At 34.8% G+C, this 16,290-nt stretch overlaps 1 protein-coding gene across 1 annotated transcript in view; it reads left to right on the top strand.

Annotated features, from left to right (window-relative positions):
• DTWD2 (DTW domain containing 2) overlaps window positions 1-16,290 on the top strand; it is a 77,743-nt gene that overhangs the window by 55,373 nt on the left and 6,080 nt on the right. Inside the window, exon 5 of the mRNA XM_015823577.1 lies at window positions 13,500-13,628. Within this exon, the coding sequence (XP_015679063.1) occupies window positions 13,500-13,628 (129 nt within the window). The remainder of the gene's footprint in view (window positions 1-13,499; window positions 13,629-16,290) is intronic.

Below are 16,290 nucleotides of genomic sequence, written 5' to 3'. Positions count from 1 at the left end.
AAGCTTCTTGGAGGAGAAGCAAAATGTCTTCAAAGAAAAACAAGAAAGTCCAGTTGCCTCTTGAAAAAGCACTTTTGGGATTTTTCCCATTAGCTTCTCCTGTCATTGGATCCTATTTGGCATGGCTCTGAGGTTATTAAGATCCACTTTATTAAAAACCAAGATGCCTGCCTGACTATAGTTAAATTTATTTTCTCCTAACCTCAAAAACTTGCATTACACAATTGCTTTCCCAAAATTCTCCTGCATTTCCATCCCTCAGCCAAGTCTTCCCTGTTGATTAATATCAAGTCAAGGATGGCTGATCCTCTTGTGTCTTCTTTCATCTTTTGAAAGATAAAATTGTCAGGAAAAAAGTCAGGAAAAAGATGAGGCTTGAAAGAAGTTAACTCCAAAAAAGCCTCAGGATAATTAAAGTTCACTATCACTTTGTTCCTTTTAAAAGGTGTTTTGCAATAGCAAAATGGGCATTAGTAACATGAATTTGAAAGTGTGAACACACAAATGGAGAAAATACTGTAATAATTGATTGAACAAAGTAAAAGAAGGATAACAGCAGATAGATAGATAGATAGATAGATAGATAGATAGATAGATAGATAGATAGATAGATAGATAGATAGATAGATAGATAGATAGATAGATGTGTGTGAGAGAGAGCTAGAGCAACAACACAAGAAATGTCAACATTCAACTGAGCAACATGCATAAGAACAGAATTGCTTGTTCTTTTAGCTGTCAGGAGCCTCTCCTTGTCAAAAGTGACGGTGAATATGATATATTCACTGATATATATGCAACTCTTTTTCTAGGAATCAGGTCTATGCTGAAGCTTATCCCAGAGAAGGCTTTCAATTATTATATAATATACTATTGCAATTATTCACATTTCTATTTAAGCAAATTTATCATTTATATTTATCACCTACCAAAGATTTATACTGAACAATAGTAGTTCATACATCAAACATCCTGCTATTGTGGCTCACCTTGAAGCTGACAAAACACTTCTAAAAGAAACAGATAACATTCTTGAGCTGGGCTGTATCAGGAAATAAAAACAAACAGCCAAGTAAAAGGAAAAGCTGGCAGGGAAAAGGATGAAGAAAAGCCCAGAGGCTTGCTGGAGAAATCGAAGACTTTAATAAACCATACTGTGTTCAGGAATACAGAAAAGAGTCTGTTTTATTCATGAAAACCCAGATCGAAATGGGACATAACATTGATTTTTCCACCATTACCATAGGCTTCTGCAATGAGGATACAGAAGATACTGTAATTTGCATTGTTTGTTTCCAGAATGCCTTGAAAAACATTGACATCAATAAAGGCAATGATTCCATACTGGAGAATTGCTAGGATTTCACGCAAAGATTTGGAGGTGCATTTCATGATCTATCCAAAAGAGCAATGGACAATCAAGTTCACAAGCTAAAACAGGGTCGCTCTAGAGTTCATGCATATAAATTTGATTTACAATTATTTGCTGGGTAGATGGGGGTCAGACCCTGTGAAATTTCCCAAAGCCAGAACTTTAGAGTGAATTAAACTTGTTGTGTAGCTGTAGACCCACAGTTTCTGCATTTTGCAGCTGTTTCAGAAGCATGAATTTTAGCAGCACAACATAGTGCTAGATGTCTAAGGGGTTGACAACAGAAATTTAAACACAAACCATTTCTATGTTGGATACAGGAATTTCTTTACTGTTTCATTAAAGGAGGCCTCAAACAGCCAACAACAGGAATATACATTCCTGTTATTCTTTGTTCAAATTTAGTCTTGGAGATATAACTTATAGAGTTGGGCGACACAGCCAGTTTCATAGGTGATAGCGCAGTACAAAAGGTAGGGCACTAGAAAAAACCGGTTATGGAAACATTTTATGGGGCAAGTGCTGCAAGTGGTCCTATATTACAATGCACTATATCTTTGCAACCCAAAGTAAGAATTACATAGAATTCTTAGCACTGTATTTTCATTTGCAAGGCCCCATTGTGCAGAGTATTGATGGGCTGCAAATGCAAAATCTAGATGTGCACTGAAAACAATTTTCCAGGTCCAAAATGTCAACAGCACTCTTTGTAATTCTTTCACTGTCATTGTTGCTCTACGCCTGCTCAACTCATTGACTCTTCTTTATTGCCAGAAAAATGCTTAAACTTTGTGGATTTGTTTGGGGAGGAGGAAGCAACAGTGTTGCCTCCTTGTGAGACATGTGACTGTACCATCAATTTAGAGCCAGGAGGCAGTATCCCGTATTTACTCTCTACTTACAGCCTGAGAGAATTTCTGGATGACAGTTTAAAGGAATGCTTTAACTCAAGAGCAAACAACATTCTAAGAATTGAAAATTCCTTTCTTTTCACAGCTACTATTCAAACACTCAGATTATTCCTGCCAATTTATGGTGCAAATAAATGCATCAGACAATGTTGTATAAATTGTTCTCCAAGAAGAGAAAGAATGGGGAAATAATCTTTTGCTGTGTGCATTTTATTCCATGTTGCTTCTACCAGCTAAATGGAGCTATGATATTTTCACTAAGTAGACATTCCAGCAACCAAGATACTTCCTAGAAAGCACAGTACCTCCAGTATAGGTAGTCTTCACTTAACGACCATTCACTTAGCATCTGTTAGAAGTTACGACAGAGCCCCTCCCAAAAGCTATTTACAACCCATTTTGAAGTTATGGGAACTGCAGCTCCCCCATGGTCATTCACCCTTAGCATCCAACTGCAGGATGCTACAACATCCTCCTGCCTCTCTCCTCTCCATCTCACTCCCTCTCCCCGGGTTCCAGCAGGCCTTCAGCCTACTCCCCATGTGCCCATCATCTATCAAACACTTTTGAAGATCTCTGAACTTCATGTTGGGGAAGAAGGGCAGGCCACACATCCCTGGGCCCTGTGCTGCATTCTGGAGTAGACACCATTTTCAGCATGCCCATAATTCTTTCTAGTCATGCCAAAATGATGGCTGCTTCCATGAGGCTGCAGCATGGACCAGGATGAACTGCTCCTACGTTTTGCTTACCTAATGCAGTCTCCACAATGCTGCAGAAAAGCTTGGGAGCTCTGGAGATCTTCAAAAGGTAAGTGCAGGCTGGGTCACAGAGTATGGGAAGGAGGCCTAATCCTTGCGGGGCTTCAGTGGGAGAAAAAGGGACCCAAGGAAATGGAGCATGTGGTATCTCAGCAGGTGGTGGTGGACCAAGACAGATGGGCACAGGTCTGCACTAATCCTCTCAGGGCCTCTCACACTGGAGACACCTTGTGCTCCACTTAATGACCCATGCGCTTGTTTAACAACTGTATCAGGCAGCAGAAGGTGGGGGTCATTTAGCAAGGCTTAAGCACAATCACAGATATCAGTTAAACCCCAAGTTACTTTTATTTCTTGTGCCTTCAAGTCAGCACTGACTTTTGATAGGTCCCTGCAGTTTTCTTGGCAAGATTCTCTGAAGTGGTTTGCCATTGCCTTATTCCTAGAGCTGAGACAGAATGATTGGGCCAAGGTCATCCAGCTGGCCTTGTGCCTAAGGTGAGACTGCAATTTATAATCTGCTTTCTAGCCTGTTGCCTTAACTAATAAACTAAACTGGCTTTCTCTTTCAATTATTATACATTAAAATTTAAATATTGGAATTTGTTCTGTCATGTCCTGGATTTTTGCTTTCGGCAGACCATATTTCACATATGTTTTAATTCTTCATATTAGGCAATCACCTTCTACCATTATTTTTCTCTTCATTATTTTATAGGACACAATTGCATCATACTCCTCTTTGAGGATCCTCCATCTTATCACCTGCTTTCCAAATCTTCATAGTCTATTTCATTGTCAGAAGCTTAAAATTGTGACTTCCAGAAGCATACAATATCTTGTCCAGATTTAATTTCAGTGTATGACTAATCAACTAAATCAGGCATGTCAAACTCATGATGTCACGTGACGTCACACGACATATCGCAAGTTTTTCCCCATTGCCAGCAATGGGGTGGGTGTGGTTTTGGAGTGACGCATCTGGCCCGTGGGCCGGCAGTTTGACATGCCTGAACTAGATTGTCAGCATTTCCAGATACCAATTCAGTTTGTTTATACCAAAGCAGCTGCTAGGCAATATACTTAAATAATTATATATCATCTGTACATGATATGTTGTGACTGTGTTTCAGTCAGGATTATTCTAAGCAACTATCTTCAATTAGCTAAGTATTTAGGCAGCCAGTTAAATTATTGTAATCAGCCAATTAGTAAATAGTTTATTAAAACTATATATTTTGTATCTCATTTATTATTCAAGCTGACATACCCAAATCCTCCTGTTTAATATATAAGTCAGCCTTAAAGCTAAGTTACATCATAGGTGTCAATGTTCCGACTAATGGAACACTTCAAGGAAATTCCAGGCATATTTATTCTGAAAAAGTCTGTAATCATGGACACATTATCGGCACATATTGAATGGATGCCAGAATCTGAATTTCTCTTGCTTGCGTCTAACTTTTCTTGCTAAACCCCTCCCTTATTTTGCAGTCATAAGTCACATCTTCCATTTAGCCCAGAGGGCAAAGATTCACTTCCGTTCCTTTTCCCGGGCTTTCCTTATAAATCTCCTCCCTTTCTCTGTCATCTGAATTAACTCTAAAAATACCAGACAGTGCTGTATATCTTGTCAAAGCAATAATATCCCATATTAACAGCGTTGACAATAGGTTTATCATAATAACCAACAGCTTAGTGATTGCCTAGACACACTGGCTGAGGAATTCTGGGAGTTAAAGTCCATGAGTCATAAAAGGGCCGAGTTTGAAGACCTCTGGCTTAGAGTAATCTTACTAATATAGTAGTTGTTCACCTAGGGCTCCTATATCTGGATTGCAAAACAGAAAAGCTGATTATTAAAAGACAGCATAACACTTTTGTTCTTATCTAGTTGTTTTATGGATTTATGCAGCCCAGATATGATAACCCTAAATCAGGTTTTAGCTAGGATTGATCTTACAGCGTAAACTTAATTTAAGAGCAGCATAAATACATACACAAAGCGAAATCACCCTCTAATAACCAGCCACATTACCATTCCATTTAGCCCAAGTCAAACCCCAGAAAATACCTGATGTTTGAAGTAACAAACCTATATAATCCCTGATGCTGGCTTACAAAGTCAAAGCATGGGTGAACTGTGTAATCTAAATCATATATTCTCCCCAGCAATTCTTATTTTTACTCAAGCTATTAGTATTCAGAAGGAAATGTGTTTTTGTTTTCTTTCCAGAAAAGCCTCACCTTACTATCAAGATTGAAAACTTAACTTATAAGGACAGGCAACATTACAAGAAGAGGGCTATGCATGAAGCTATGCTTATTATCTCTTGGCCTTTTCTGTTTTGGCATTGTTTATATTATCTGATATTAAGTTGACTCTAATTAGATTCTGTATGTATAGCCTAGCAAATAGTACCATAGCCTTTTTCAGGATCCAAAAATCCCTTTACTATTATGTTAAATGCTAGGATTAGAGAGCTTAGTTCTTTATTATTTCCATCTTTTTCATTCATATTCATATGGTATCTGCAAAATTGTTTATATGGAAAACATAGACTTGTATGCAAATTCAAAGTTTCCAGCTATATTTGCTTGAATGTAAGTATTCTCAATCTTTGCCATTTATTACTAACACTGCCATAAATACTTGGAAAATCTGCAACATCTTCACTTGCAAGTGTCACATTTTATCAGCTTTATTTGTTTTTCTACCTTTTTTTCTCTGTTGGCAAAGATATTATCTCTTCATGCTGTCACTGAATTAATTTTTCCTTCACAAAAATCAAAGTGATTTTCTCAGAGCAGCTACAAATTGTTGTTCTGCTGGCTATTAGTTGGATATACCTAAATATGGTAATGCTAATATAACATCAGTCAACAATAAACAATCCAGTAAGCCTAAGTATTACCTTGCCTTTCATAAACTGAATATCAGAAGTTTGCTTATGTCACCAATCACATATTAGATTTCTACTACATTGATCACAGATCCTATTTCAGAGTTAAGTAAGTTGAAATCTTTTACACATTTTGAACTTCCATAGACATTGGCAAGTGCTGGATGAGTTTAATGGAAATTAGTTAGAAAATCTAAAGAGCCAAGGTTTGCTTACTCCTGGATTCAGTTACAGTCATGCTGCTCAACTTGACTCTCAATGACTGCATGGTCAAGGCTTACCATCTTCACCTGATTCCAATAATATCTCTTCCAAGAATATCTCATAGAATCATAGGGCTGGAAGGGACCTTGGAAGTCTTCTAGTGCAAACCCCTGTCCAAAGCAGAATTCTGTCCTTTTATGTATTGTCTTCTTCTTGTTGTATTTCCATCAGTCTTGTCAAGCTTGATAATTATTTTCTATATGAGTTCTACTTCTATCTATTTGCTGTTTAAAGGAGTAATCAGATTTCATTTGTCCTCATTGATTGATTCATCTTGTATGGCAGCCTATTAGCTTTAAAATATTCTCAACGCTGGCAAAATCTATGTAACGAGAGGCTTTGCTATATTCAATAATGCAAAGGCAACTTTCCCTCTTCTTCTTGATCCTTCTCTTATCTATTTTGTATTATCTATATAAGTCTCATATTCAGCAGTCTCTTTTAAAATCTTCCTGTTCATTTAGTACAGTTCTAATTGGTAAATAAAACTTTACTTGCATAAGGAATTAGTGCAACAGTTTGTTAATTTATACAGTCTCTTTTATTTCTGTTCTCCAGAATTTAGTACATACAGTTTTTTCCCAGCTTCTAGGCCAGACAATGTTATTCCATAATTTATGACATAAAAGTTTTAAAACTTTAACTATTTCTTCTGAACTTTTATGTAGTTCAGTCTGAATGTCATTTGTGCCTGGTGCCAATTTTCTATATCAAAAATTGTTTATTGCCTGTTGTACCCAACATTCCTGGGAAAGAGATTCCTAAATCTATTCTGTTTCAACAAACATTTGTCATTCAAAGGATTCAGTATAATTTTTTATATTTCTTTAAATTAACTTTGCTTCCATCAGATTCTATTCTATGATTAGTCTTTAAAATTCCTTCATTGGCTGTAAGCTCTCTTGTAATTTCTTTCATCTTGTTTCAAAAGCTCTTGTTTTCCTTTGAGACATTTTTCCTCATCCTTCCTTTATGCTGAAAGTACTTATTCAGTTATCATGCACCCTTCTTGTTGCCCAAGGCTTTCATCCACACTTTTCCTGCTTAGCATGATACCTTTGATTGAAAGCCACAATCTTTTCTCCTTTGAAATTCTTTCAGATGAGATCAGAAGAGATCACATTGTTTTTCAGGTTGTGTACCTCTTTTGTGAAACACCTTCTTTTGAAAATTTGTATAGAACCCTCCCCTATAGGGTGATCCATATAGAATTCTTCCATGAGGTAAAGATTTGAAAAATATTGGAACAACTAATACAAGGATTGTATTATTTTTTGTGTTTTGTGAATCCTGTATGTATTAAGCTGTTCTGAACAGTATGGAGCAACATCTTATAAATATCATTAAATAAATAATTATCTGAGAATATTTTTTTGCACTGGTTTTCACAGCATCTTGTCACTTTTCATAACTCCTCAAATTTATTTTCTCAGAATTTAAACATATTAAAAGTGTTCCTTATATTTTATTTCATGTTTATATTGTGCCAAGTCCATCTTGGTGGTACAGCCACTTTCATTATTTTGTAGGAATGTTTAATAACAATGGCCTGTTCTACTATGTATTCTTGAAAGTTTCGTGACTGACTGGACTGCATTTCATTTTCTATTTCCTATTATTTAGTCTATTTCATTTTGATATTGTCCATAAAATAAGGGCATCTGCAGAATCTGCTATGTAGACATCTAGGTTCAAAGGAGAACATGGGTGTATATATGTACTGAACTTACATTTATGTGGGTTACATCCATTCCAAATGTTTTATTCAAGGTTTCTCCAACTTTTCCATTTTCAACACTGCAGGTATTATTATATCCTTTCTTGATATTCCGTTTTGAAATTCTTACGGTTTGTCACATAATTCCCAATTGTGTTTGTAGTAGATTGCATAATAGTGATTTTTATTGAATATTAAAGTCTACTAAATATGAGTCCAAATTGATTAATTATATTCAAGGACTTCTGTTGAGTCCTTGCAGAACTGACAAAATTACAGCTGATACCATCTCATATTTTATATTTTATAAAATTGAAATGTAATTGCCCTATGGAAAAATAATTTGATAAAGATTGAGAATATTCTGTAGCAATTGAATTAGGTGAAGTGGCTGTTTAAATAGAAAATAGAAAATGGTAAGGTTAGGGAACAATTCTGTGTCGAAAAATTGAAATTCTAAACAGTACTATTTATTTTAGAAGGAAGGTCTACACTGTAATTTTTCTATTCCAGATCCAACAACTGTTTCTGAATGCAATAAGCAAGAGACTTCCTTGCAGCATAGTTAGGTTTAAACTAATCTAGAATCCGGTCAACCTTGTCATATGGTTTACTACAGCAGAGCATGGAGCACTCCTCCCCTTTTTATCTACTTCTAGCCTATAAACTGGGGTTCTCATCTGGATTTCACCTTTGCCATCACCAAGTTGGTTCTTTTAGGCTCAGAATATATTATTGATACATTTTTAAATCCAATTGTTTTATTTCAATTAAAATATGTAGTTGTATTTTTAATTGGTACTCTGAGCCTTTTAAAGTTTTGTTGATTGATCTTACAGGTATGTGTATATGTGTGCATATGTGGTTATTGCATGATTTTTTATTTTTCTTTCATAGTTCAGGAGATATCCAGTGCCATTAACAAATAAAAGAAATGAAATGCAGGGAATTAGTAGCCTTCCAAACACTTCAGTAAGGCTTTTGTCTTAGAGCGTTTCTGATATTTACAATTAATTTAAGTTAAACGGTATTTGCAATGTACATAATAACATTTCTTTCTTCATTTCATGACCCAGTCTTGAGATCCTTATTCTGCTCAGGGCCTACATTTTCGTGCAGCACTTTTCTTTTCCATTAATTATTAAAAGAATAGCACTGCATAAAATATTGATCGGTTGCCTGACATTCATTTCAGAATTATACACAGAGCAAAAAGGTAATACAAGTCTTTTCAAGAGCTCTCTCTCCTCTGTTGTATATGAACAGAGATTTAAAATGTTAATTTTATTTTACTATCTTGGTATTTTAACATTCTCAAGTACAACAGCTATTCAGTTTAATTCTTTTCTAATAGCAATATTTCTTATTAAAATTAGCATTTTACAAGTTAAAAGTTTGCTAATGTCTTAAAATGAGACAGTTTGAATGGCAGTTGGTGTCCCAGAAATATGGAGACTAAATTATTGACAGAATAATGAAAGTCTAGATATTCCTCATGGAGAATGTGAGAAGCTGTTCTCTTTCTCTCTCATTTTATATAGCTATTTCAGTTGCGAGACTTAAATAGCCTACTCTAGAAGAAAGCACAAATAATCTAATCTTTAAAATAAATCCCTTGAGTCACTCAGTTCTTGATGGCTACAGAGACATCACATGCTTGTTTTCTTAGCAGCAACATAGATATGGTTTGCCAAGTTATTGTTTTCCATTATTTTTTTTAATTCCCAGTCTCATCTATACTTAAAAATATATGATACAATTCTCTCACTGTTATAGCGACATTAATAGTTCTGTAATTTCTTATAGCATAGGCAAGAAGTTGTAAGACCAAATAAAAAAGAAAAAGAGAGAGTCCATTCTTGACATATGCTATAACATCTCTTTGCTATTAAAAACTCTCATTCTCATTACCATTAATGGTGTATCATGCTGTATCATAAGACAACCTGTTTTGAACCAAAGTATGTCAAATGGGCACTTATAGAATGCATCCAAAATATATTTATTGATTCAGTATATGGCATATACAGAGGTAATGCAATCACCAATATACAGATTTAGTTTAAATAAAGCATCAGTGTGTGTGTGTGTGTGTGTATAATGTACTTGCTTATGTTGATGTGCGTGTGTGTGTGTTTTGTGGGGTGTATTCTGTCCTTTATTCAAATAGTGTCTGGCAATAACTAGAGCTGTGCAGAGAAATCAAATCTGACAACAATATTTAAATTATTACATTTGTTTATAATTGTGGTGATGAAGGCAGAAAGTCACTTTTTTATATTATTTGTTTTTCCCCCCTGTATTATTTATTCTTTGTTTCTGTTGTCTTCTTTCTCCATGTTTCCATTAACTTTTACTATTATAATTAAAATTTTTAATAAAATAATAAAAATAAAAATTATATTTAAAATGAGTTATAAATAAGTGCTTCTTGTACACTCTTAAATACTTATTTGTCTTGGTCTGTAAATCATTACAAAGTCCAAATGTATATAACTATGTATATGCATATATGTGTATATATGTGCCACATGAATAATTTGTGGATAGCCATGTTATATGTATGTATATATAGGAACACAACATTCTGTTTTCCAGAGACATCCAATAACATAATTTTGGAGCAGAATGGTTTTCCTTGATCTTTCTATGGAGTGTGCCAAACTCTAATCCAGCACTTTCTCTAACTCTGCCAGCATCTAGCCATGCATTTAATAAGATAAGAAAAAATGAGCTTCTTTACTTTGAGAACAACCGTAAAGTATGGAAAAATGTATTTATGACCAAAGTGAAAATAGTAATTTAATAAAAGCTTTCTTCGTGGACATTGAAATGCACTCTAACATTTCTGTAAATATATCATGCAGTGGTAGCAAGATTACATAGGCATATGGATGCATAAGAACATAAAGAACAAAAGTTTTCTGACATCAATTTACTTTTTCTGACTGTCTGTTCCTTACAGTTGCATGGCAGCTATTCCCTGTAGAATATAAAAACATGAAGCTCTTAAAATGTCACTTTAAATTAAAGCCAGTATGTTTCAATTGACTAATTTATTTATATTCTTGATGTAATTTTCAAAAGTTTGCTGACAGTTTAGCTGTGCATTTCTTTTTTCATCAAGGAAGTAACTGATGGGACTTTATTCAGCAGCAAGTGGATATTTTTTGCTATGCATAGCTTTTTTTTTTTTAATGATTTGGACTACATGTAGGGTAGGGGTACTATTTATTATTTCATACCAGCTTAGGAAAACTGCAAATTCTTTTCTCTACTGTTTTGGGATTCTTTTCATTTCTCTATTTTTGCACTACCTTTTAGTACTACTAATATGCCATTCATTTTATTTACCTTATTTTATTGCTATTTTTTTAAAAAAAATCTTATTAAAATTTTAACAGGAGATATCGCATTACTTTGTTGTGATGGAAAAATGAAATTGGAGGCCCATAAAGAAAATAAATTTAAAGATAAGATAAAAACAATCAGAATGCATCAGCATATTTATATATTTCTGAGTGTAATTCTTTATCTATGGAGTAATTTATTTATGATTTTAATTTATTTAGTCTCCCATTTCAAATACATGACTCTGGGAAATTTACAACAATTCAAAACAAAACAAAAACACAATATAAAAACCTATCCTAAGGTATGGCTTTCATGTAGAGAGACATCTTTTTAAAATAAAAATAACAACAACAAATGTAGAGTCTTTGGTGCTCTCTGAGCTTGGTTGTTTGTAGATGCTCTGTTACCAGACTACTAGATAGTGTCTTCATTTCTAGAGTTGTAGATGTTACCTACTCTGGTAACAACCAAGCCCAGAGAACACCGAGAACCTCACAGTTCAATCCTGAGCTACATATATTCTCTTCTAAATACAGATGTGTATAGTTTTATATCTCTAAAGTTCATGTAATTAAAATAGCAAAATATACTCCCAAACTAGATAAAGAATATTTGCTTGAATTTTGCGAGTTTTGTTTTTTTTCTCTCTTGTATTTTCTTCTTGTTGATGTTTAGTTATCATTGCATTTATAGATAAAAAATGAAAATATTTAGGAATAATTTATGATGTTATATTACTTTAAAGTTTTAGTTTCTGCTTTTGTCTTTTCAGTTTGAATATCTTGCTCTTTGGACTTTTAAGAGTTGATGGACTAGAAATGCAAATACATAAAAGCCTAATACTGATAGTGAATTCATCTAATACTAAGAAGGTCGTTAGAACAGTCTCTTTCTAAGCTCTGCCCATATGATCTTGAAATAAAGTTGTAGATAAGCAGGATTAGAAAAAACATTTCAAATTTTCTTTGTCACATTTTTTAAAAAAGCCCAGTTGTAATAATATTGTACAGAAATAAGAGTTAACTACATTCAAACTTGAGAAATCCAGTGTCTATCGACTCTGATTTTTGATATTCCACCTAAATACTATTTGTAGAGAAGAGACTGAGAATATGTTGGTCATGGTGGGAATATAGAAGACTATGAAATATGAATATTGTGTTATGATTTTAATTAACATGGAAATATGTTTATTAATAATAGTTAAGGAGTAGATGCTATCATTTGCATTCACTTGTATATTGCTTTTTAGTAGTGTGATGTTTTCTTTGATGTTAGTGAAAACTTTGTAAAGAAGCCCTATTCAATTGTGGAATGTAAACTCTTGACGACTATGTTTCAAATTACAATGAAATATGATTAAGGAGGGGCTACATCACTCTCCAGATAAGTAATTAACTGTTAAAAATGTCTTTCATGCATAGCTGTCATTGGGTAGACATATTTGACACTGTACAATGAACTATTGAGCATAATAAGCAGATGTAATATTTAATGACTCATTAGGCAATAAGCTCCTTTGTAATGTAAATTTAATACGAAGATTGACAGTCTGTTCCATTTTGCAAAAATAAATATTTTGTTCTCAGAATAATCTGTTACTTTTATATATCTTACTACCTAGCTGTAAAATTGTAGTGTGAACAGGCTAAACATTCATTGTATATTCTGCTGGTCCATTTGCAAAAATGTGATATGTAACAGCTATAACTGAAATTGATGATTATGTAAGAATTCCTTCCCTGCAATGCTGGTACTACATTTTGGAGCACTGCACCGTTCATCAAAATATTTTTATGGGTGTAAGTGTCTCTTGATAGGAAGGCAATCAGCAGAAATCACCTTACTTTCCCTGCCCTCCAGTTTGTTCAGTTTTATTCCACCAGTGCTCAATCCAATTCAATAATCATGTAGCAGTTTGAACTACAGTCTCTTTATATGTCTATCAGTACAGACATTATTATGCTAATGCAGCCCTACTTAGGTTTGTTTTTGCATTGGTGGTAAAAATTTTAGAGGTTGTTTTCCTTATTTTTAATAAATATAAAAATATTGTTAATATATTGCAAATCCTTGTATTAAATGCAAAATGTGTCATTACAACATTTGCTAATGATTATTACTAAAATCTTATATAATTAAAGGAAATGTTATAGAAACAGAGAGTATACTGTGTTTTAATGATCTATTTCTTTAATCTGAAATTACTATTTTCAGGTACAATTGAAAACCAGCTTTTCAAGTCAGTACATAATTCGTACCCAGCCCACAAATACATGCCTGTCCACACTTGAATGTGCAGCTATTGCCCTAACCATTGTGGAAAAAAATGATGCAATTAAAGAGGTAGGTAATTTTAAAGTCATGTACTCCACTAATGGAATAATCAAATGCAAGCTATGCTTATTTTTTAAAAAAACAGGTTGTTTTATTGGCCACAGTTCAAAGTTTTTACTCCATCTTTTCTTAAATCTTCCTAATTAAGATCTTTAATACATTAAGTTTAGAAAACCTGGCAGAAAGAAATATCATTCTCCTACGTTTCTTTTTTCTACCCCCTTATTTTTACATTAATTTTGTCCACTGCTTTTCATATGCTTCATACCACTTCTTTGATAGGCCTTCAGAAAGCTTCTTTTTCAACATTGTGCACTGTTGCTCCACTATGGCACAAAGCATGTAAAATCAATTTCCTTGGTTTTCATTGTCATTTTGTTAGCTAAATGAGGTGTGTGTGGGTACACGGGGTGGCTAATGAAGTAAAGGAGAATTTGGAAACATTTCAAAGAAAGAGTCAATAATGTGTCTGTCAAGGTCCCGACTAACGAACCCAACCAAGCAAGCACCATCAAGACGATCTGATCTCTTAATGCAAAACTTTATTGAGTACATCATTTTGGCACAAATGAAGCAAAAACCAGCTCTGCTTAATTCCATGCAAACCATTATAATTAAAATATAGAATTCTCCCTCCCCCTATTAGTGCAGGTCACATGGTCCATTCGAGTCCCAAATTGTTATGAGAAAGTGTCTTTGTGGGTTTGCAAACACCTGCTGAAATGTCCTTGGTTCACATGGGGCGGATTACTTGTTGTCTGGAGCTTGCATTCCATTCCCTCCTCTCCTCCCCCCTAGTTCATTGGCAAACTGAGAAGTGATAATGATGGCAACCTCGCATGCGTGCTTTGAGCCTGACATATGAGATTAGTAAGACACTTGATTTGTTGCTTTTATTGCATAACTTTGTTTGCATTTGTTCAGCAATTATCAAAATTATAGTGGCACTGGATTATGACCAAAGTTATGGTGACAAATAGACTAAGACCGGTTCCTAAATAAACAAACATTGCAGAAGCCCCACAGTCACATGATTGTGATCTGGGCACTTGGGACCTCAACTCACAGGCATCTGTGGTCACATGATTGCTATTTGTGACTTTCCCTGCTGGCTTCCCACAAGCTAAGTCAATGGGGAAGCAGGTGGGGAAGCTCTCAGGTCACTCCAGTAAGTCACTTCCACCTGCAGCACCCCTCTACTCATGGCCTCCCAAGACCTTCTCCAACTCATGCCCAGCCTGTGTTGGCCCTCTTATTGCTTCTCACTGCCAGTCCATGTCACTCCCATACCTGGGACCAACACCACTTCCCCCTTAAGATTCCACATGTCTTGGACATGATAGCAACTGGGACTGCCAAGACTGCCATCAATAAATGATACAACCATGTGATGTCACACTTTACAACTGTATTGCTTAGCAATGGAAATTTCCATTCCAGTTGCCATTATAACTTGAGAAATGTTCAATTTTCACCTTTTAATCTATATAATGTGGATATGCAGGTTTGAATAAATATAGAAATATATGTTAAAAGTAAGATGTTGCTTCATTAAATACATTGCATAGCTGTCATTTGATCATACATTTGTGGGACATTACCAAGTTCAGTTTAGCAAAAATGCATTTTTTTCTCCATGTACAGCATTAGTTTAAGCTTGGTAGTTAAGCAGATATAAGAGGAAGGAGAGAAAGGAGGCAGGTATAAGATTTGCAACCATGTAACAACAACCTAATCTTGTTTCTTTATTCAGAAATATGTCCCTCTTACTTACCAAGGCTTCCAAAAATTGTATTTGAAATTGTAGTGTCCTTCTGTGCCTCCTTTCTTTCATAACTTTTCCTTTTCGCTGTTATTTTAGTGTCATTAATCTCTCTCCTAACTCAAAGCTGTGACTGCAGTTCCTTGTGTAGCTGCTGTGTAACCAACAATTATGACAAGACTTAGAAACTAGTCCTCTCATCATATTCATGCAAAGGGAGTTTATAAGAAGAAATTAAAAAAGGGGAAAAAAGAGAAAAACATAGCCTTCCTTTACCATGACATAAGAAAATCAACATGTGAGCGTTGTAAAGGAATATTTTTGAATATTTAATGGAGTTGCAATTTACATCCCACATGTAGCTTGGGATATTTGTTTCTTCACATAGCCACGCTCAGTTTTGAGTAAAAGCAACACTGACTTCTGAATGGCTATAGTTTTCTTTTTAAAGAAGAGTAGAGGATTCTTGATATGAGGAAGACGTTTGGTATAAGATTAAAGGACAAGAGTATGGCAAACCTTTTAGAAACAATAGATCATGTTTGTGATCAAAAAGGGAAAGAAGATAGAAAGAGTAGGTGTCAACACTGCAACTTCGTTTTCGGTTGCCACAGTTGGGAGCGGGGTTATGTGCTTTTGCAGTTAGACAAAACAATAAGATGTCCTGTGGGAACCAAGGTCATTGCTGCTTGGATTTTGGTGGACTGAGCTTTCCATTAGAAAGCCCGCCAAAATAGTTTATTGGGGATGTGATTTATGACATACTTTGGGGTGGGAAGTTCAACTTTGTAACAGTGGGGAGGGAACTTCAGTCTTGGTTTCACTTTTGACCGTGCGGATACTTTGTAGCCAATAAATATGTTCTTTAAGGAAACCTTTTGCCTTGGAGTTCTGTTTTTTTTTTTTTTT

The sequence above is a fragment of the Protobothrops mucrosquamatus genome, unplaced genomic scaffold (assembly GCF_001527695.2).
Source record: "Protobothrops mucrosquamatus isolate PMUCROS unplaced genomic scaffold, P.Mucros_1.0 scaffold1921, whole genome shotgun sequence".
NCBI classification, from domain to species: domain Eukaryota; kingdom Metazoa; phylum Chordata; class Lepidosauria; order Squamata; family Viperidae; genus Protobothrops; species Protobothrops mucrosquamatus.
The sequence above is the reverse complement of the archived record's forward strand: the minus strand, read 5'-3'. Positions and strand labels throughout refer to the sequence as shown.